The following is a 21,422-nucleotide window of genomic DNA, read 5'->3' on the forward strand; positions in this document are numbered from 1 at the left end:
GAACCAGTGGTTTGTTAAAAGCAAAACATAAGATTTCCATTTACCTTTCTGAAAGATGATTCTTGTAACCAAAAGCAACTATACATAAAATTTCCAGTATCAGTTATCTTTGTCATCGTCTCTGCGTGGCAAAAAGTCATTTTTCAAAGGTTCTTCAGTTCAAGTTAACGGGGACTGGTATGCTGGTAAGATAGTGAAATGTAAATATACTCTAAAGGATTGTTTAAAGATAAATTAAAAATTACTTTCCTTGTGAGTCAGAGACTCAGTGCCCTCACAGCGGCCTCTACTCCACTTTCTCTTATTGATACACAAACCATCTGATGATAACTCGCCTCCTCAAACAGGTGCCGAGAGGCAGCTCTGTCCTGTGACAGTGAGACGCCTACTCACATCAGCTCTGAGTTTTGCTCTACGTGGGCTCGCATTCCACAGACCAGAATAAAAGCCAAAGAAGACGGCCATGCAAATATCATTAAAAGTGTATTTTATTTCAATATTCAAGAACAGTGCATACTTTCCACGAGACCCAGGGTCACAGCTCTTGCTGTTGGGTGTAGCCACGAATGGAGGTCACTCAGTCAACAGTCAGCTCAAAGATGCAGTGTGTGTGTGTGTGTGTGTGTGTGTGTGTGTGTGTAGCAATTTGGAGGTTTTGTTTCAGAAATTTTCTTCCTTTTTTTTTTTTTCTTATCCTCTCATCATTGAGGCTATATATTAATAGACATTATATTAAACCCACACGAAACATTCAAAATTAGAAGGGGATTAGAGTCGCGTTTGGGCGTTATGTTGACTAGGTCCTCATCTCCGTCCTAGGGGGGCTGACGCCAGTGTGCGGGGCTCCTTGGAGGGCTTGTGGGAGAGATGCTGAACTCAAAAGGCAAGAATCAGTAGGTTACGGGGAGCGGGGGGAGCGCAGGAGATGTCAGCTCGCGTTAGGAAACAGCGGGATTGGAGGACCTCTGCCCATCCCCACGTGCTCGGCCGGCGATTCGGGAAAGGCCAGCGTACTCGTCGTCAGTGGGTTTCCTGGAGGAAGTGGGCGGGACGGTTACGTTTCCGCGGGGGTGGGGGAGAGTTTAGTGTTTGCCGTGTGCACCGCCGTGCTGAACTACGCCACCTGTCACCTTCGCGCTCACGGTGACCAGCCTGCCACCGCGAGGCTCCCCGGAAACTCCTGCCACCGCTCCGAGCTGCGCCACCTCCCGGCCGGCCGCCGGGCTCGGGTGGAAACAGGTCGTGGCGAGGCCGCTCTGCTGCCCGCCGAGCCTGTGCCGTCGCCGCCCGGTTTCCCAGAAGAGCCCGGCCCGACTCTGCCCCCGCGCGCCCTCTCCGCCCGCGCCGATCCGGCTCATCCGGGTGTGTGAGCCGCGGCCACCACGCGGGACAGTCCCCGCTGCCCGCCCGCCTGTCACGTACCAAAGCGCCCGCCGCCAAGCCGCTCCGCGCCCAGCCGATTGGTTAGAAGGGGAAAGGCTTCGCGGGGTGAGCGGCGGAAAGAAACCAAAGGAAGCTCGGAGCCGCACGGTCTGCGCGCCCCGCGCGGTGGTCCCCAGGGCCGCGCCCCGGGCCATCGCGGGACGGGGGCCGGCGACGGGGGAGGGTCGCCGGCCCCGGCTCTCGGGGGACGTCACTGATCTCCAAGGGCGAGGGGACAGAGGGGCGGCCGGCCAGAAGCCGGCAGGCCGCGCGCGGGGCCTGCTGTGCGCTGTCGCCAGGGTTAGGGGGCAGCGGCTACGTTAGGGATCTACGGCTCGCGGTTAACTTCCAGGCAGTTGTGTTAAGAAGCTGGGGACGGACGGGATTCCGGGACACGGGGCAGGGCTTCAGCGTCTCGCCATTGGGGACCCCGAACGGCCGTCTCGTCCTCCCTGAGAAAAAGAAACAGAGGGTTAGGAGGGCCGGGGCCGCCCGGCCGCCCTGCGTCCTTGCGGTCACTGGGTCGCCAGCCACGGGGCCTCTTCTGGGTCTGTTGCTGGAAATGATGCCGCACGGAGCAAGTCTTTGACCCCGTGTCTCCAGCATCCTTTAGCCCGTCGGACCTCCAAGTGCCTCAGGGCAAATAGGACGCAGAGAGTTGGGGGTCTCGTCTGAGAACGTTGCATTTTCCGGGCGTGAAAAGCGCAACTGATATATTACCAGGTTTTGAAGGAGCTCGTTTCCTCGGCCAAGATTCCCGGGGACCGGGGGAAGCGGCCCGTGAACGATGACAGGGACAGGCTCCTCTGTGGGAGCTGAGGTGCTGATGTGACGGGCACACCCTTGCTTGGGCCGCCAGGGAGGGGCCACTGCTCAGCTGGTCTCCCCGGGGACAGTCCCCTCCCATGAGCCCTCTTCTGCGTCACCAAGAAAACCAGCCTCCCAGAGGGGCCGGCCACTAACTCCGACCTCAGGGTCTTAAAACATGTGAATTGACATGTTTTCTGGACAAATACAATTTGCAATAAAAAAAAAAAAAAGAGTTGGCAGTCGTGGAGGTGGAGACGGCTGGGCGGGGACAACTTCTTCCAGGGAGCATGGCTGGGCATCGGCTCTGAGAAGGTGGCACTTGTCACCCCAGATGTCACTTAGATTAACTCGGAAAAGGGCGCTTTTTTTTTGCCTTTGAATTTTCATTCAAATTTTAGTCTCTTTGGATTTCCCTTTTCTCTTAGGTTATGGATGAAAAATTGACCTCTCAAAGATTCCCTTGCGACTGTGAGCCCCCAGAGAGCAAGACAGACATGAAATACACTGTTGACCAGATGACAGACGGGCACCTATTGACCTGACCTCAGCCATGCCTCCGTCCCTCACGTTACCAGAAATAAGGTGACGGAAGCACGAGGGCCCCAGATCCTTATAATTAACGCAGTCACCCAGAGAGATGGTAGTTCTGATTTCTTGGGGTTTTGCTTTTTCCAGAAACATCCCTATGTTGCTGAACAACTCACCAGAGGAATTTTATTTTCACAAGCGAGAAGGTTTGTGGAATTCTAACCTCTGAAGGTACCAGGAATCACCCAGAGGTGCTCCCTCCCAGGGAAGGGGCTTTGTCACCTCAGCCTCAGGGCCACCCTCCTCAGCGGGGACTCGGGTCCGGTCCCGTGTGAGCCCGGCTCAGCTTTGCGTGCTCGGTCCTCAGAGCCGCTGCCAGAGAAGCCCTGATCCAGTCTGCCCTGGCCCACCGTGCCCTGAATTTCCCGCAGATCAACCTGTTAGGGCTCCCTCGAAAGTGTGATTTATTCCTGCGCAGGAGCAGAGTCACGGCCCCATCTGACAAAGTACACCTGTGCTGAGACGGAGTCAGCGCCCCACGCCCTGGGCCAGACAGTTCACGGGAGACGCCACTGAATGTCCTCGGGGCTCCTTGTGAAATGATAAATGGCACATTTGGGGGGTTTATTTTCTATCATCGTGCCTACAATTTATTGAGCATCTCCCGCGAGCTAAATCCGTGACGTCTGTTTCCTCTTGTGAACGAGCAAGCCAACATGGAGGGAGGTGTTGTTAGCATCCCCCTTGCCTGGTCGAAAGAGCTGAAGCTCAGAGAGGTTGCATAATTTCCCCAAAGTCAGCCAGCCAAAGGGGTTAGAACCCCAGATGAGGAGGGAAATCGTCCTAACTGCAGACGTCTGGGTTCAGCCCTGGGACGTTCTTGTTCAGAAGTCTTGGGAGACCCAGAAATGGTCTGGGCATTGCAGGCAACCTCCCGGCCAGGCTTGGGCCACTGGTGGAAACCCTGCAGTTCCGGGTTTAGACCCAGAGCTCTTCTGGGGTCTGTATCCTCGCCGTCTCGCTGCTACATTTCAGAATCGAGACACGTATATCGTGATGGTCTCTGTTGCTTGGACGTTTAGGTAGAATTTATTTTCTTATCTGATTTGCCTCAGAATTGACATTTTGAAGAGTGGGTCCTGCCTCTGGTTTTTTTGCTTGTTTGTTTGCTTTTGTGTTTCTGTTTTTTGGCTGTGTTGGGTCTTCATTTCTCCGCAGGCTTTCTCTAGTTGCGCCGAGCAGGGGCTACTCTTAGTTGCGGTGCGCGGGCTTCTCATTGCAATGTCTTCTCTTGTTGCGGAGCACAGGCTCTAGGTGCGCGGGCTTCAGTAGTTGTGGCATGTGGGCTCAGTAGTTGTGGCTCGCGGGCTCTAGAGCACAGGCTCAGTAGTTGTGGCGCATGGGCTTAGTTGCTCTGCAGCATGTGGGATCTTCCTGGACCGGGAATTGAATCCGTGTCCCCTGCATTGGCAGGCGGATTCTTAACCACTGCACCACCAGGGAAGTCCCAGCATTTTATCTGACATTAACCAACTTAGCCACGGTTTACTCACCACTCACTTCATGTATTTAAGGTTTTTCTTGAGGAGACTAAGGGTCCTCAAAGCTGAGTCCTGCTTCACATCACCCACGAGTGTCCAGCATCTTCCAGAATCTGGGTCATGGGGTCCATCCGTGCCGTGTGTATATCCCGACCACCAAATACACCACACATGGGACTCGACATTGAATTAAAGATTAGGTGACCAATCAATGAGTCTTTGGGTTCCTGACCAAATCTTTCCACCATAAATTGTAGAATCTCGACGTTTTAATGAACCAAGTAGGAAGCCCGCTTCTTCAGGTCAGAGGTCAGAGGTGATTCAGGTTGAGGGGCTGCTGTGCTTTGCTGGTGGTGACTGAGCCCTTGAGACGGGGCACACGGGGCTGTCAGATCTCCTGGTGACACGACCACGCCACGTACCACGGGACCTTCTCATATTAAATCACGTTGTGACCTGCTGTGATCCCAGCAGGTGTTCCCCAGGAGACGCTCCCATTCTCATCCGAGCCCACGAACACCTGGGACAGGAGTCCGTGGAAACTCCCGCCTCCCCCAGGTGGCTGCCGGACTGAGGACACGGGGGGAGGAAGCTGCCACACGGGGTGAGAATTGGGCTGCGTCTGCCTGCGATGCTGACACCATGATGCTCGAGGACGCAGGATGGTCCAAAGTCCGGGGACCGAGCAGCTGGCTCCCCTCCTGCGGCTGGATCCCGGCTTTCCTTTATCCGCAGGGAGCATCTGACGGTGCTGAGGGCATCGTGGGTGTCGTGTCCTTACAACGCCGCTCCCGTCGTAACAGATGGACTCTGTCTTTTCCTCACTGGCGTTCGTCTTCCGTATGACGTTTCTTCCAGCTGGAAGAGGAGTTGACTGGACCCTCTTAGCAGTCAGGGCTTTGGTCGTAGTTGGATGTCGGCAGGGAAGTGATGGCCTGTTTGGATGAAGAGTCAGCGGAAGTGACGGCTGGGCTGTTACTCTGACGAGAAAACATGGGACCCGAATATGGTGAAGTTTGTCCCTGCCCAGCTGCCCTGTGAACACGGTTCTGTGCCAGGGATGGCAAGTGCCCTCCTGGAGCCTCAGATCTGCATGAACACGGCCCCAGTGGCACGGTAGGCTCGCCGTGGCTCCACGGGGTCATCCCAACTCCCAACCCCCTTCCAGGTTTAAGCCTGAAAAGCTGACACGTGGTTAGAACCTGGGCTCAGCCGTCAAAGCCCCAGATGGGCAGCCGCGGAAATCCACAGGGTCTTCCTTGCTCTCCAGTCCAGGAAGTGCGAAATCCGGTCCCGTTTTTGTTAGTTTTTGCCAGATGGTCTTTCAACATTAGAACATAAGTCACACCGTGTCACTAGATCCCGGGGACCTCCCCATTCAGGGCCAGGGTCAGAGCGCTCAGGAGGGTCCCGGGACCCTCTGTGGGGGGAGCCCCTTACCCCTCCCACCGGTCACTCGGTGCCGCTGCCGCAGCCGCCTCCCTCCTCCGGGACATGGCCAGGCCTCCCCATGCTCCGTCAGCGGTCAGCCAGGAGCCCCGTCCCCGTGCCAGGCCAGCCCCTGCCCCCCTTTGCGCCCCTGCGCCCGCCACCCGCTCCGCCGGGCCGTGTCTGGGCGCCCCTTCTGGAATCCCGATGGCCTGGAGGGCACAGAGGGGCACGTTCGCGCTCAGCCCATCCCGCCTCCCCGCCACCATGCACCCTGTGTTTTCTGTCGCCCGCCCGACAGGACGACACGGCTCCTTTAAGACGCGGCGGCCTGCGCGTAAGCCTTCGCCTGCACGTGACGACGCACCGAGCATGCGCTCAGCAAAGCCCGGCGCAGAACCCGCGGGGCCGCGGCGCTGCCGCCGGGCCGGGGCCCCCGGCGCCACGCCCGGAGCAAAGCCCGTCACTGTGTTAGTCCCGAGGCCTCCGCCACCGCCGCGAAGCCCCTTCCCAAGGCTCTCGGGGCCCCAAGCCTCAGGCGGTGGCGGCATGTTTCCGAGGCTGCGCCTCGTGCCCCAGGGTCTGTGACCTTCCTACGAGGAGCCGTCAGCGGGCCCGGGGCGCTCCTGCGACCGGCCGAGGGCGAGCGAACGGAGGCCGCACACGTCTCTCCTGCCACCTGCAAGTCGCCTCGGCGTCGGGCGGCCAGCGGCGCAGGACGCCGGGGCGGAGCCCGCCGCCCTCAGCCCGTCTGCTCCAGGCCCAGCCCGGCTCCCGGCCCTCCCGTCTCCGGGCCGTCCGGCTTCCTCACAGGTGAGCTTGGCCTCGGTCAGAAGGCAGCCCTGGACGTGGGCGCCCCCGACCTCCCCCGGGAGGGAGGCTCTGAGAGGCCTGGGGGGAAGGGCCACTGCCGGCCCCCGTCCGAGTCCAGAACCTTCCTTTCCCGCTTCCGTGCGGCTCAGGCCCGGGGTGATGGCGCCCGTCCCCCGTCGGAGCCCCTCCGGAGATGTCGGGTGCTCCGAGCGAGGCTGTCTTGTCGCCAGCGGGGGGTGGGGGGCCGGGCAGAGGGCGTTGTGCCCGCTCCACCGTCACAGCGGCTCCGGCCACGCGTCCGTCACCCCGTCGTCCGGAGGACAAGCCGAGCCTCAGGGAGCCCGGGGGCCCAGGTCACGCACTGACGGACGTGGCTCTGACGCCCGGGTTAACCGACGGGACGGGTGCCCGCGGTCCCCGGGGCCTCTCGTCCATCCAGTCGTCTTCCCCTCGTGTCCCCATGGCTGCCGCCGGTTCCCTCAGGGACGGAGGTGCTGCTGTCTGACCTTCCAGGCCCCCGTGCCTCCCGGGCCCCGGCTGTAACCACGGCGACCCCGTCGTCCGCAAGCTCCCCGAGGGGCCCCGGCCTGGCGCCCGGCGCCGCCCCTGTTCAGGCGGGTCCTGGAGGAGCGCTTGGCGGGGCAGGGATGGCACGTGGGGCGCTGACCGCAGAGAAGCGGCGCGGGGACGAGCCAGAGGCCGGCAGTCCCAGCCCTGTCCCCGAACCCGCCCCCGCGCCGCCCGCCTTAAGAAGGTGGCTTACCAGCTTGAAGATTCTGGAAAGCGTGCCCTGGGCGTCATGCCCCTTGAGGCCCTTGTGACCCGATTTGTAGTCGGAAGCTCTGCCCCCATAACCGAATCCTGGCTTCTGGCTCTCGGCTCCCTGCAAGAGAGGACGGGCGCTCTCAGTCTGTCCATGCGGCCTGGGCAGCACAGACCCTTCCCATCTGCTTCCCTGGAGGCATCAGCAGCCTTCAGACTTGGTGAAATTTGCGGGCTCCTACCTTTCTAACGTGCACAGACAAAATTCCCAATTCTCCAGCCTGGAGGAGCCTCTCCAGGACGACCAGGACCAGCTCCCCTGGCCGCGGCCTGGGTGCCCTGAGTGTGGACGGTGAACCGGGACCAGGGTCCTTCCAGGGGCTCTGGGCTGGGAGCCGGTCACCGTAGAGGGGAGGGGGCGGGTCCCGGCTGGGAAGCCCTGTCCCCCAGGCCGTGCACCTGGGCACAGCCCCAGAGCCAGCCACCTGGACGGGTCTCAGCAACCCCCCACCCTGGCTGTGTGACCTTGGGCAAGTGTTGGAGCCTCTCTGAGCTTTGGTTTCCTCTTCTATAAAATGGGGATAATGGATGCTCTGCTCTGAGAATGGAGCCTGCGGCTCTGAACTTTCGAGCTTGTTGTTGTTATGGGGAGGGGGGTTCCCCTGGCAGCTCTCAGCCTGGTCTCCAGCTGCCCCGGGAGCCCTTCTCACTTCAGGGAAGATGGAGAAAAATTGCCTTCGTGACACGTAACAATGACAAGTGATTACTGAAATGTAAGGATATGTGTGTCTCTAGGACCACTCTGCATTCTAATGCGCTTTAGTTTCAAAGGGAAACTTCCACTGTGAACACAAGAAAGGAATGGGGGAAACTCTGATGCTCAGACATAAGGAATGTTAGCCTTTGGGGGTAACGGGTGTCCAGCCTGGGGTGCGACATTCCTCCAGGGGTGAACCACACATCCTGTCTGCGTCACGGATCTTATGCAACGGACAGGCTCTGAGGTCTCACTTCAGGTTTCGCCAACAAGAAGTAGGAAGCTCTCTGTCTGGCCTCTTCTGAGAATTCTATACACAAAATAAAACCGACTCCTGATCGAGACCCCAGAACCCTTTGCCTCAGGCTGCAGCGCTTTCCAATTTCACGAGGGTGCCTTAGGGCTGGAAGGAGCTTGGGAAACCATGGGATCGATCCCTCTGGTTTAGGCTCCAGAAGCTTCCAGATTCCTCCAGTCCACCCCTCTCGTGTTGGAACTGAAGCTGGACCAGGGCCATCTGTCCAGGCACACCCCCTGCCCTGCACCCCAAGCTACTTCTCTTCAGCCCAGGTTTGGGAACAGACATTGGCCACTCAGCTACTTTCACGTGAAGGTTTGGTTTCAAGGGTTATCAAGTGTGCAAGGGACAGGGGCAGTGAAGATCCAAGACCACATACGAGAGGAGCCCAGAACTGCCCTGAATCCCAGAGGTTTCCATGGACACGCTCGCTGCATCATGGTCCAGGGTCGGGGGGGTGGTTAAAGAGGACTGAGCCAAAGGACAGACACAGAAGTTGTCGAGATCCACGCCTTCCCGTGCAAGTGCTAAATCGTTCTCTTACTCTGCTGTTTTCTCCAAAAATAAAGAGCTTCTGAGAATTAAATTCAAGGATTGGTTTTCAGATTAATAATCTGCTTAAATTTTCTCCTTTCAAACTCTTGGTCACTTACATCTTTGGACAACCTAGAATTTACCAAAAAACATACAACATAGTTTAGAAAACTGGTGGGACTTTCAGGAACTCCAAACGGGAAGACAGTCGTGTGGCTCTAGGAAACCGACAAACCAGCTCACGGAATACGGAGCAGGATTTTACTTTGGAAAAAAAGAGAAAATTAACAGACATTAGTGGGACCAAACACGGAGACGTGAGAGGCATGCAAAGGCCGTGCTGTTAGCTGCCGGGCTGAAGTGGCCTTTAAACGACTGGAAGAAACATGGTCTTTCCCCCTCCCATCACTCCACGTTCGCCGATGGCTTCGCCCTGGTTCACGCCTAGAAGGTTAGAGGCAGCTCAAGCGGTTACTAAAATCAGATTTCTGTGTCAAAAGTGGGTCCCATTCTTCAGCATCATCTTTGTCTCCTGCTGGCACAGAAAGTCAGTCATTAATTGTCCCTGAGGGCTGGCCCGTGTCGATTCCCTACGTTATCATCACCTTTCGGCAAATTCATGAGGTCAGGAAAACGCTCACGCGTATTTGTATAAAACGTTCCAGCAAATATCTCAGTTCATACTTCAATGTAATGATGCGTTGGGGCAGTTTATGGAAGCCTCCCCTGCCTTTTCTCTGAGGGTGGCTCCCCCCTCCCTCCTCCCTTCCTTCCTTCCTTCCTTTTCTTTCTTTCTAAAGTCATTCATTGATTTCTATGATGCTTGTTAATTGGGTATCAAGGATTTGTAGGTTCTGCACTAGCAATATATTGTGTCTCCAAGGACATTGGAGGATGTGTTTCTAAGGATACTGTGTCTCCCAGACAGACACAGTTCCTGGCCTATAGATTAGTGTTTCTCTTTTTATTCTGGAGATTTTATAAAGTAAGAACTCTATCTAATATTTGCTAGTAAGTATGGTCGATAGATTTAGTTAAAATATAGATAGGCATTTAAAGTTGGTTCAGACACAAAATTTTACCAGAAAGTGAACAAATCAGCCATTTAAAATCTACATGGGTTAAACGAAGATTTTAATCTTCTTTAAAATCTTCTCAGAAACTCCTAAAAAGGTTTTCCTGGATGGCTTGATATCCAAGCTTTAGTTATGACTAAATCAAAACCCAAGCCAAAATATTTTGGATCACTTAGGTTATAAACTGAATGACTGAATTTAGCATCTTTTCGTCTCGTGAGCAGAATCATTTTTTTCTCCCCAAAATGTCAACATCTGGCAGGGGAGGGAGTGCGGGCTATTTGGACAGGCCCACATGCAGGCTGCAGGGACCCATTTTTCCTCATCTGACCTTTTGGAAGGAAATCAGGAATTTTCTCATACGTGGAGTCACTCCTTCCCTGGAGCCCAGGGGAGTCTCCTAGGAGCCCTTTGGTGCCTGGGCCCTGGGTCATGAAAACAGGAGTGTGAACCCAGCTGGAAGGAAGGACCGGCTGCGGCGGAAGCAGCGGGGGACAAGCTGCGTGGGATGGGAAGGAAGGTGGGCCCAGAGAGCAACTGAAGCAGAACAGAACAGAACAGCTGAGTGGCCGTGAGGAAGGAGAGGCAACGGGTAGACGTGCATTTGTCACCTACCCAGCTAAATCTGCTGAGGGACAGTCCTCGCCCCTGTGTGAGGAAAAGAAAAAGAGGGACATGGTGATCAGTGTGGGAAAAACGTTCTCTGCACGAAACAGGAAACACAGTCAGGACAACACAGTGCTGAGATGGCAAACAGGTTTTGGCCCATGCGCCCTATCCTGAGGGTGGCCGTGGCCCCGGGGAGCTGCCCAGGGAGGATTTCAGATTGGGGTTGAGAGGGAAGGGAGCTGGGATGGTGAGCGCTGTCTGCACGGCAGCAGGCGGGAAGGGGTGTCACGCGCGGCTCAGCCTGTCCTGCATGGGCTCCACGTGACAAGACATTTTGGGGTGCAGTCAGGGAGCTCTGAGTCCAGCCCTCCTTTTGATCCGTTTAGGGATTTCAGGGAAGGGCTGTAAAGTGATGACTCAACACATTGGGAGGTCTTACCTTTCCTTGTGATGGAGGAGGTGTGCGAGGTGTCACCTGCAAAGACACAGGAGAATGGTGAGCGGGGGTGGGGTCCCTGCTTCACAGCAGCCCTGACCCTCCTCGTGAGAACCTCCTGTTGTCACCATGTCACCTCGTGTTGTCACCTGGCTTGTTGCTAGTTCCCTGCTAGCTCCTGCTTGCTGGGAGGGTCTGGTATCTATTGGTATAAGAAGCCACCCACTCAGTCTGCCCGGCGTCCCCATTCTGTTTTAGTTGAGAGAGAAATATACGATTTGAGAATGTGGAAGTATCCAATGCTACCTCGATCTTCCAGAGCACAAAGAAAGTGTTTGAGAGGATGGGAAACACACCAAAGGCTCTGCAGCCACAGAGGCGATTCCTCTTGGCGTGTGCTCCCATGACACACCCCCTCTCGCAGGTGATGGAGACGGTGAGCGTCACCACCATCCTCTCTGGGGTGGGCAGTCAAGGGCCCCTGGTATTCGAGCCTCAAAAAGGACGCCCTCAGGTGTGCGACTCCTCAAGCTCCCTGATCAACATGAAAATACCATCTTGGATGTCTGCTGCACAAAGTTTATAATTAGAGCCTGTGGCTTTGTTTTTAAGATGTTATTTTTTAGAGAAGTTTTAGGTTTCTAGAAAACTTGCACAGCAATTGCAGACAGTTCTCATGACCCCTCTGCCCTGTGCACAGCACCCCTGGCTCTCGTGTGGTCCACTTGTTACAACTGAGCCAATGTCAATACATTAACCAGGGTCTGTGGACTCTGTGCTGTACATTCTGTGGATTTTGACAAATGTATGAGGTGTCTCCGCTGTCACGGGATCATTGAGAGGAGACTCGCTGCCCCCAAATCCCGGGCACTCCTAGTCTATTCATCCCTCCTGCCCCTGCACCCCTGATCTTCTTACCGTCTCCAGAGTTTTGCAAAGCTTGTATTTTTGAACTAAGCATCTCCTACTAGCTTAGTCTCAAAAGGAGTGAGTTCTTTGGTAGAACTCAAAGTTTTAACACAAAGTTAAGCTGCAGATGCAGCTCAGACCTTGGGACCAGGTGCTGGCCCTGGGCTCCCGAGGCCAACCTCACCCTGAGGAAGTGGGAGGCGTCACCTGGGGATACACTCAGAGCCCCCATCATGGATTACAGCTGTGTCACATGGAGATATACTCAGACCCCTTGTGGATCAGAGCTTAGTGTCACCTGGGGACATACTCGGGCCCTCGTGGACTGGGGCAGGGCCGGACGCCCCTCACCCCTCTAATCAGTCCCCTCCCACCGTGGCTGCCACTCACGATGTTCTTGAAGAAGTGCACTACGGGGTTTTCATCTTGGGGCCGCCCGTGCTGCGCCTTCTGGGGCAGGGAGCCATAGTGGGTGGCTCTGGCCGCGTGGTGTCCATCCTGAAAGACAGGACGCGTGGTCTCAGGGCAGGCTGGACCCTCTGCTGTCTGGGGAAGCTGCCTCTGCTCCTCTGTGGATCCGGATACTTTTGGAGACCTGATGCTAGGAAGCTGCTGACGTCCCAGGATGCAGCCAGGCGGGTGGGGTCTGGGCGGTGCTGTCCCCACAGGTCCCTCCTCGGCTGACCTCCTGGGCACTGCAAACGCCCCCTCGGGAGCCCTCCCGACGGGAAGGCCAAGCTCAGGGGGGAGCATCGCCAGCCTCCCCGGACGTGGGCTCCACCTTCAGAAGCGCTGACAGAGCCTGCGAGCTGGTGGTCCCAGGAGGAGGGGGCCTCGCCTGGAGCCCTGGCAGAGAGGACGGTGCTTGTGCACACCCCCTGCTATGGGAGTGTGGGAGGTCGTGAGAATGAGGGGATCAGGAAACGTCTGGAAGGTCAGAGGAATCCCCTGAAAGCCCGTCAGGTAAATGCGCCAAAGCCTCGTGCACACCTCCTCCATCGCCAGCTCGGTGCTTGTGGTTCGAAAGGACCCTTACTGTTCAGAAGACACTGTTGCCACCGAAAAGTCTAAATTGGGCTTCTCGGGAATTTAATGCATTTAATGGGCTTAGTTTCACTGGTGATACCTGCACCCCTGACTGGGCTGTCACTGGAGTAACAAGTGCATCGTCCCTGGCACTAGTTACAGGTACACTGTACCTGGTACTAGTTACAGGTGCATTCTCCTTGGTACCAGTGACAGGTGCATTATCTCCAGTACTAGTTACAGGTGCATTGTCCTTAGTACAAGTTATAGGTGCATTCTCCTTGGTACTAGTTACAGGTGCATTATCTCTGGTACTAGTTACGGGTGCATTGTGTCTGGTACTAGTTACAGGTGCATTATCTCTGGTACTAGTTACAGGTGCATTATCTCTGGTACTAGTTACAGGTGCATTGTCCCCGGCACTAGTTACAGGTGCATTGTCCTTGGTACTAGTTACAGGTGCATTGTCCTTGGTACTAGTTATAGGTGAATTCTCCTTGGTACTAGTTACAGGTGCATTGTCCCTGGTACTAGTTACAGGTGCATTGTCCTTGGTACTAGTTACAGGTGCATTGTCCTTGGTACTAGTTACAGGTGCATTATCTCTGGTACTAGTTATAGGTGAATTCTCCTTGGTACTAGTTACAGGTGCACTGTCTCTGATACTACTTACAGGTGCACTGTTCCTGATACTACTTACAGGTACATTGTCCCTGGTACTAGTTACAGGTGCATTGTCCCTGGTACTAGTTACAGGTGCATTATCTCTGGTACTAGTTACAGGTGCAGTGTCCCCAGTACTAGTTACAGGTGCATTGTCCCTGGTGCTAGTTACAGGTGCATTATCTCCGGTACTAGTTACAGGTGCATTGTCCCTGATACTCGTTACAGATGCATTGTCCCTGGTACTAGTTACAGGTGCATTGTCCCCAGTAGTAGTTACAGGTGGATTATCTCTGGTACTAGTTACAGGTGCATTGTTCCTGATACTAACAGGTGCACTGTCCCTGATACTAGTTACAGGTGCATTATCTTTGGTACTAGTTACAGGTGCATTGTCTCTGGTACTAGTTACAGGTGCATTATCTCTGGTACGAGTTACAGGTGCATTGTCCCTGGTACTAGTTACAGGTGCATTATCTCTGGTACTAGGTACAGGTGCATTATCTCTGGTACTAGTTACGGGTGCATTATCTCTGGTACTAGTTACGGGTGCATTGTCCCCGGTATTAGTTACAGGTGCATTATTTCTGGTACTAGTTACAGGTGCATTATCTCTGGTACTAGTTACAGGTGCATTGTCTCTGGTACTAGTTACAGGTGCATTATCTCTGGTACTAGTTACGGGTGCATTATCTCTGGTATTAGTTACGGGTGCATTGTCCCCGGTATTAGTTACAGGTGCATTATCCCTGGTACTAGTTACAGGTGCATTGTCCTTAGTACTATTTACAGGTGCATTGTCCTTGGTACTAGTTACAGGTGCATTATCTCCGGTACTAGTTACAGGTGCATTGTCCCCGGTATTAGTTACAGGTGCATTGTCCCCGGTACTAGTTACAGGTGCATTATCTCTGGTACTAGGTACAGGTGCATTACCTTTGGTACTAGTTACAGGTGCATTATCTCTGGTACTAGTTACAGGTGCATTATCTCTGGTACTAGGTACAGGTGCATTATCTCTGGTACTAGTTACAGGTGCATTATCTCTGGTATTAGTTACAGGTGCATTTTCCCTGGTATTAGTTACAGGTGCATTATCTCCGGTACTAGTTACAGGTGCATTATCTCTGGTACGAGTTACAGGTGCATTATCTCTGGTACTAGTTACAGGTGCATTGTCCCCGGTACTAGTTACTGTTAATGTCTATGCCTGTCTCCAGCTGGCGGTCCTCCTACCCCCATCCACCAGGGCTGAAGCCCTGTGGTCACGCTGGCTCCTTCTCTGCTCTATTTCCCCCACTGACTCAGTTCACAAACCTTGTAGGTTTTTCTTTAAAATATTCCTTACATTTGTCCTCTGCCCACATTGACGTTAAGGCCAAGGCTGGGGTAGCCCTGTTCGGGCCCCTCCCTTTCCAGCCAAGACGGGTTTGCAAAGGATGCTCTCCTCCTGTCCTTCCCCACAACCGTTCCCTGCGCCTGTTTCACAAACTGAACATCTTTTCTCCAGCCGGAGGGCCCCCAAGACCTGGCACCACACGGCATGGCCTGGTTTTGTCCACTTGCTGAGACCTCGTCTTGGCTCTGAGTAGACCAGCCACCTCGATGTCCTTTGAATGAGGTGTCCACGTGCCCTCCACGCCTCCTGCTTCCCTGTGACTTTTCGTGCCCTGCTCAGCCTTCGAGCTCAAAGTCCATCCTTCTGCAGGTCCTGACTGGAGTCAAGGCCCCCTCCCACTTCCCTGTGGCTCTCTGCCTCTCCCAGGCTCCCCCCGCTGCCCGACACCCACCCTCCCGACGTCGCGGCCGCGCGTTCTGCTGTCTGCAGTGCCCTTCCTGCGGCCTCTGCTGGGCACAGCTTTCTCAGCTCACCTGGGGCGACTCAGCACGTGATCTGCTTTCCGTGTGGCACATTCACAGCCTCCCAGAAGGGTGGAGGGTGCAGCGGAGGCCTGGTGGCCACGGGCTGAGTCTCCCTCTCCTCCACCGGGCCGGGGACCTCACAGGATTCTGGTTCCCCGCAGAGGAAACCCGGGGGATTGAGTTATGATGTGGGTACGATGGTGTGGGCAGAAGCGGACGCCATGCGCATTTGAACTTGAAGACGTCAACCTCAAGGGGAAGCGCTGGAGCGTTTCAGGAACTGGTGACCCTCCCTCCCCCGTCCTTACTCTTATTCTCTCTGCTGGGGTTGCCAGAACATAAATAATCTGGTTCTCCTTGTGCTTGTGTTATCTCTCAGCCAGCGCCTTTCTGAGCTCACAGACCAATCAGATTCGCTCACCGCTGGCCCACCTTACACATGCTTCTCCAATAAAAGAGAGTATAAAATTAAGAATGAAAAAAGAAAACAGATGAGCTAGGAAACTGTTTAAATTACTTATTTTAAGAAAAAATATCTTTGTGTCTAATGTATCTGCCAAGTGAAGTTATTTATAAGATACTACCCTAATGGCCAAAAATAATTAAAGCAGCTCAGAACTTAGTACAATTTGCCCTGACTTTGGGTTTTTTTGTGTTTTTTTTTTTTTTGGCCGCTCTGCACGGCATGTGGGATCTTAGTTCCCTGACCAGGGATCGAACCCACGCCCCCTGCAGTGGAAGTGCAGAGTCTTACCCACTGGAGAAGTCCCTTTACTTTGTTTTTATATACCATTTTTCTGCAGGCTGTGTTGGATTTTGAGTCACAGAAACGTCGTGCACTTTGATTCACCCATTCTGTGATTAAACTAGAAAAGTTTCTTAAACTTTACAAAAAGGTTTTTAAATAAATGAACGTTCAGTCCTATATGCAGTTCTGATATTATTAAAACTTATTTATGCTCTGATATAGTTAATGAAGTATTGTGTAGATTATAATAATGTTTCACATGTTTATCATGTGTACCAGCTTTGAACGCTAAAAGAAAGAGCATATATTTTGGTGATTTTTATAATGAATACATTGGTCGCCAATCTTTTGAGGGAAAAGTAATTTAAATCTTTTAAGGAACACATGAAGTTGGTAAGTTGTGTTCTACCTCTCAGAATGTGGGGTCAGAACTGTTCATGAAAACGTCAATTAGTGTATTTATGGCCCTCGGCACAGAACTAAGCATGCAATGAGCATTAACTGTTGAATTAACGCATCGACAGTTTAGATCACTTTAATACAGAGCCCAACACATGCAGTAGATCTTAAGTAAATAGAACAATCATCATGGAATCCTTTTGTAACATATGCACTGAAGAGTGACTGAACTAGGACTCTGACTTGGAATTTTGGCTGTAAGTTGTCACAGATGATTTAATGTAGAGTTATAGCTATATTGTTGTAGTTGTAATGGTCTGTTGCTGAAAGAACGTTTAGTCAATCATATTTCTATATATTAGCAATGAACAGTTAAAAAACCCCAAATTTAAAAGCACCACCATATATAATAGCATCAGAGAAACAAAATATTAGTTATAAACTTAGCAAAGCATGTATAGGATCTTTATGCTAAAAACTAGAAAATGCTGGTGGAAGAAAATCAAAGAAGACTTAAGTGGAGAGACATACTATCTTCATGTGTCACAAGAACATGAATAGTACAGATGGCAGTTCTTCCCAAACTGATCTACAGATGTAATGCTCCACCACTCAGAATCCTAGCAGGATTTTGTTTAGATATAGAAAAACTAACCTTGAAACTATATGTAACCAAAATAGCCAAACAACTGTGAAAAAGAAGAATAAAATCAGAGGAACCGCATCACTTGATTTAAAGATTTCCTACGTAGCTATAGGCAGTGTCGTACTGGAGAAGGTGTAGATAGATAGTTCAGTGGAACACAGTAGAGTCCAAAAGTAGACCCACACAAATAGGACCAGGTGATTTTTGACAAAGGTGCAAAGACAACTCAATGGAGAAAGCATAGTCTTCTCAACATATGGTATTGGAACCACTGGACATCCAATATCCAAAAACATGAACCTCAATCCAAAGTCACACCCTATACAAAAATTAACCCCAAATGGATCATGGATCTCTATCTACACTGTAAAAGTACAGAGTTTTAGAAGAAAACAGGAGAAAATAGAAGAAAACCTTCATGACGTGAGGGTAGCCAATAAATTTATAGACCTGACACCAAAAGCATGATCCATAAAAGAAACAAAATTGATAAACTGAACCTGATCAATATTTAAAACCTTTGTTTTGCAAAAGACAGTTTAAGAGAATGCAAAGACAAACTACAGATGGAGAAAATATTTCCAATCATATATATGACAAAAGACTTGAAACCACAAGTCCTTCTTGTAAAGAACTCTCAAAAACCAATGGTAAAAAAACAAACCACCAGGTTAAAAAATTGGACAAAACACTTGACTAAACACTTGACTGCAGAGGATGAGCAGAATGCAAATAAGCACATGAAAAATGCCCAGCATCATTAGCTATTAGTAAGATGCAAATCAAAATCATCAGGAGACACCACTGCACCCCTATTAGAATGGCTAAAATAAAGGATACTGACAATACTAAGTGCTGACTAGGATGCAGTGCAACTGGAACTCTCATGCTTTGCTGGTGGGAATGCAAAATGGTACCCTCACTCTGGAAAACAATTTGACAGTTATTATAAAGCTAACCATGTATCAATACTTACTATATGGCCCAGCAATCCCACTTCCTGCTTTGAATGATAAAAGAAAAACTACATATTTTTGGATGAGATTTTTGTAATGAATATATTGGTCTCCAATCTTTTGATGGAAATAATTTGAATCTTGAATGAAAACTTATGATCACACAAAAACCTCTACATGAATGTTTATAGCAGCTCAATTCGTAATCACCAACTCTGCAAACAACCCAAATGTTCGTCACTGAGTAAAGGGATCAACAGACTGTGGTATGTCCATGCAACAGAATACTATGCAGTAGTAAAAAGGAGCAACAACTCAGAGGCATCTCCAAGGCATTGTACTGAGTGAAAGAAGCCATTCCGAAAAGACTTCATACAGTATGATCTCATACACGTGACTTTCTTCAAAAGAGTACACTACAGGGAGGGTGACCAGAGCAGTGGCTGTCAGGGGTCAGGAATGGGGAAGGGAAGGGTGTGGTGTGAAGTGGGAGGGAGGTTTTGGGGTGATGTACCCTTACTGTGGTGGCAGCCACGTGAAACTACATGTGTGTTAAAATTCACAGATGTGTACACCAGAAACAACCCAATTTTACATATGTTAATTTATAAAATAAGTCCATTTAACACGATCTATCATTATTTGTCCCAAGGTTGGTGATGGCAACATTACGTCGTTCCGTGAATTTCCTGGTTGGAGATCTCCGCATAGGTGAGTCTGGCCTTCTCCCTACATCCATCTTATGTCTCCAGGTCTCCAGCTAGATTTTAAGTTTTTGGAGGAAAAAAGAAAAACTTCTACTTGATTCCCCAAAGCTTCTGGCAGTTTGGTTCAGCAAACAGAAGTGGACAAAGGAACAAAGAAACCCTCTTTCTACTGGGGCCTCCTGGAAAGAGCAAGCCTCTGGGGGGCTCTGGTCCTGACACAAAAACCCCTGCGAACCGAGCACGCCAAGCGCTGGGGCTTCTGTTTCCCCACGTGTAAAAGCACGGGGTTGAAACCGAGACTCGCTGAGAGAGTTTTTAGCTCTCAGCTTCTACTAAGGGGCCACCTCTGAGTAGCAGGCAAGGAAGGAAAGGTAATTCTGCCGCTGGTTTATGTATTAGGGCGTTTCCTAAGACTCTAGGGCTGCTGCTTAATCTGTTTATTTATGTATCACTAAAAAGTTCTGTGGTGAGCACAGGAAGAAGAGCTAAGAAACGCGCCTCGGTTGCCATGGTGATGACACCTTTACACAGTGGCGGGGAGGGGAGTGCTGTATCTGTCACCCTTAATTTTTTTTTTTATTGTGGTAAAACATACGTAACGTGAAATCTACCGCTTTGCCGTCGTTAAGTGCACAGCTCAGTGGCCGTAAGTATATTCACAATGTTGTGTACCCATTACACCGTCTGCCCCCAGGACTTTTCCATTTTCCCAAACTGAGACTGTACCCAGTAGACCCACACTCCCCACCCGCTGCTGCGGCCCCTGGAAAGCCCCATCCTACTCTCTCTATGAATCTGACGGCTCAGGGGACCCCATACAAGTGGAATCACACAGTGTCTGTCCGGAGGCAACTGGCTTCTTTCACTGGTGTAATGTCCTCAGGGTTCAGCCATGCTGTAGCTTGGGTCAGAATTTCCTTCCTGTTAAGGCCGGGCCATATCCCGCGTCGCCTGTGTAAGCCACATTTTGTTCACCCTTTCATCCACTGATGGACACTTGGGTTGTTTCCACCCTTTGGCTCTTGTGTTTAGTCACCTGCTCTGACTCGGACCCTGTGATGCTGATGTGGTCTGGCCTCCGACAGGTGGCTGAGGGGATTCAGGCTCCCAGCTTCCTCCCCACAGTCTGAAGAGCATCCTTTATTCTTTGAAGGAACATGGCGGGGTGGGGGGGGGGCGGGTTGTGACTCTGAGGCCATATTGAAGGCCAGCCTGCGCTGAGGAAAGGGGTCCACACCCAACTTGAGGGGCGCCGGGCGGGGAGGCTCCGGCCATGCAGGACATCTCTGCTGTCAATGCTCAGTTCACGGTCAGAGACAAAGGGCCAGCCTTTGTCTCCCGGGCAGCGGTGGGAGCCCCTGGCAGGAGTGGCAGGGTACTTAAAAACAGTGGCTTTTGGCTTATTTGTTATATTTCACAATTTATAGGGAGTGGGTACTTATTTCCATGCCTCACTGTAAACAAGGGGGTCCGTTTCTGTCCTGGAGGAAACGGTCTGGGGAGGGAACGGGCCGCAGGGGAAGGGGGATGACGGCGGGGCCGTCTGGGTGCGAAGGTGACCCCGGTGGGGGGAGGACGGGGCGCGGGTCCTCCTCCCTCCACCCCTGTGTCCCCAGCCTCTGCCCCCAGAGCCTGGGACACACAAGTTTCCCTTTAAGGAGCCCCCTGGACTCAGCTCCCTAACTCAGGAAGGGTTCGTGATTCTCCAATGCAGCCCTTCTTATCTGTGTGCAGAAAGGATAGAAGAACCAGAATTGTTCACATTTTACAGTTATTTGCCAGGAATGGTGTCTCTTTGTCCATGTCTATCCTGATCCAAGTAGCTCATCTATTTGTAAGTGATTAAAAGGCAAAGGAGGAATTCGAAGGTCAGTCCTCCCGGAAAATCAGAACCGGACACCCCGAAGCTGGGGTGGGGCGGGTAGCAGTCGCCCCTCTCAGTGTGAGCAATCAGAAAAGGAAACGGGGCCGGAGACAGGGCCCCCGCCCCACGTGCCGGTCTAAACCTGAGGTTAGGACGTTAACACGCTATCTCCAAAATACGTGGAGCTGAATATTTGGGACAAGTGAAGTTAGAAAATTAGTCCAGTTTTTTAAAAATGAAAACTCAAGTTGTTTAGAAAAATAGTGCTTATTACATAGGGATTTCAAATAACAAGAAGTTTGTAGAAGAAATCCTACCTGTTAGGGGTGACTTGGTTCACACTCTGATGAACCACATGGAGACCTGGCTGTCTGCACACGTGAACACGTGAGTCGTGTAGGGGCCTCGGCACATGATCACAGTACGCGCAGGGTTACGTGGCACTGATGTGTTACTCTTTTTTGGCATCGTGATTAACAAAACAACAATAAACTTCTTGGTGGCAAATAAAATAACATTATGCTAAAAAATTTAAACACTACTGGAGGAAAGCCATGGGATAAAGGACAACCATTTCATGGATTTTTAACATAAACTGCTTTTTCCATTAGCCTGTTTCATTGTACT

The 21,422-nt window shown here is 52.1% G+C and overlaps 1 protein-coding gene across 4 annotated transcripts in view; it reads right to left on the reverse strand.

Annotated features, from left to right (window-relative positions):
• Positions 1-470: 470 nt before the first annotated feature.
• The window catches only part of MBP (myelin basic protein), an 89,909-nt gene continuing 68,957 nt past the window's right edge, over positions 471-21,422 (reverse strand). For 2 of the 4 annotated variants that reach the window (XM_030868222.3, XM_060311071.2), the window contains 5 exons: positions 12,314-12,421; positions 11,018-11,053; positions 10,585-10,617; positions 7,306-7,425; positions 471-1,874 (listed from right to left, as the gene is read on the reverse strand). In XM_030868222.3, coding sequence (XP_030724082.2) covers positions 1,830-1,874; positions 7,306-7,425; positions 10,585-10,617; positions 11,018-11,053; positions 12,314-12,421 — 342 coding nt within the window. In that variant the 3' untranslated portion in view covers positions 471-1,829. The remainder of the gene's footprint in view (positions 1,875-7,305; positions 7,426-10,584; positions 10,618-11,017; positions 11,054-12,313; positions 12,422-21,422) is intronic. The other 2 variants (XM_060311070.2, XM_060311072.2) reach the window with 1 other exon arrangement.

This window comes from Globicephala melas, chromosome 13 (assembly GCF_963455315.2).
Source record: "Globicephala melas chromosome 13, mGloMel1.2, whole genome shotgun sequence".
NCBI classification, from domain to species: Eukaryota; Metazoa; Chordata; class Mammalia; order Artiodactyla; family Delphinidae; genus Globicephala; species Globicephala melas.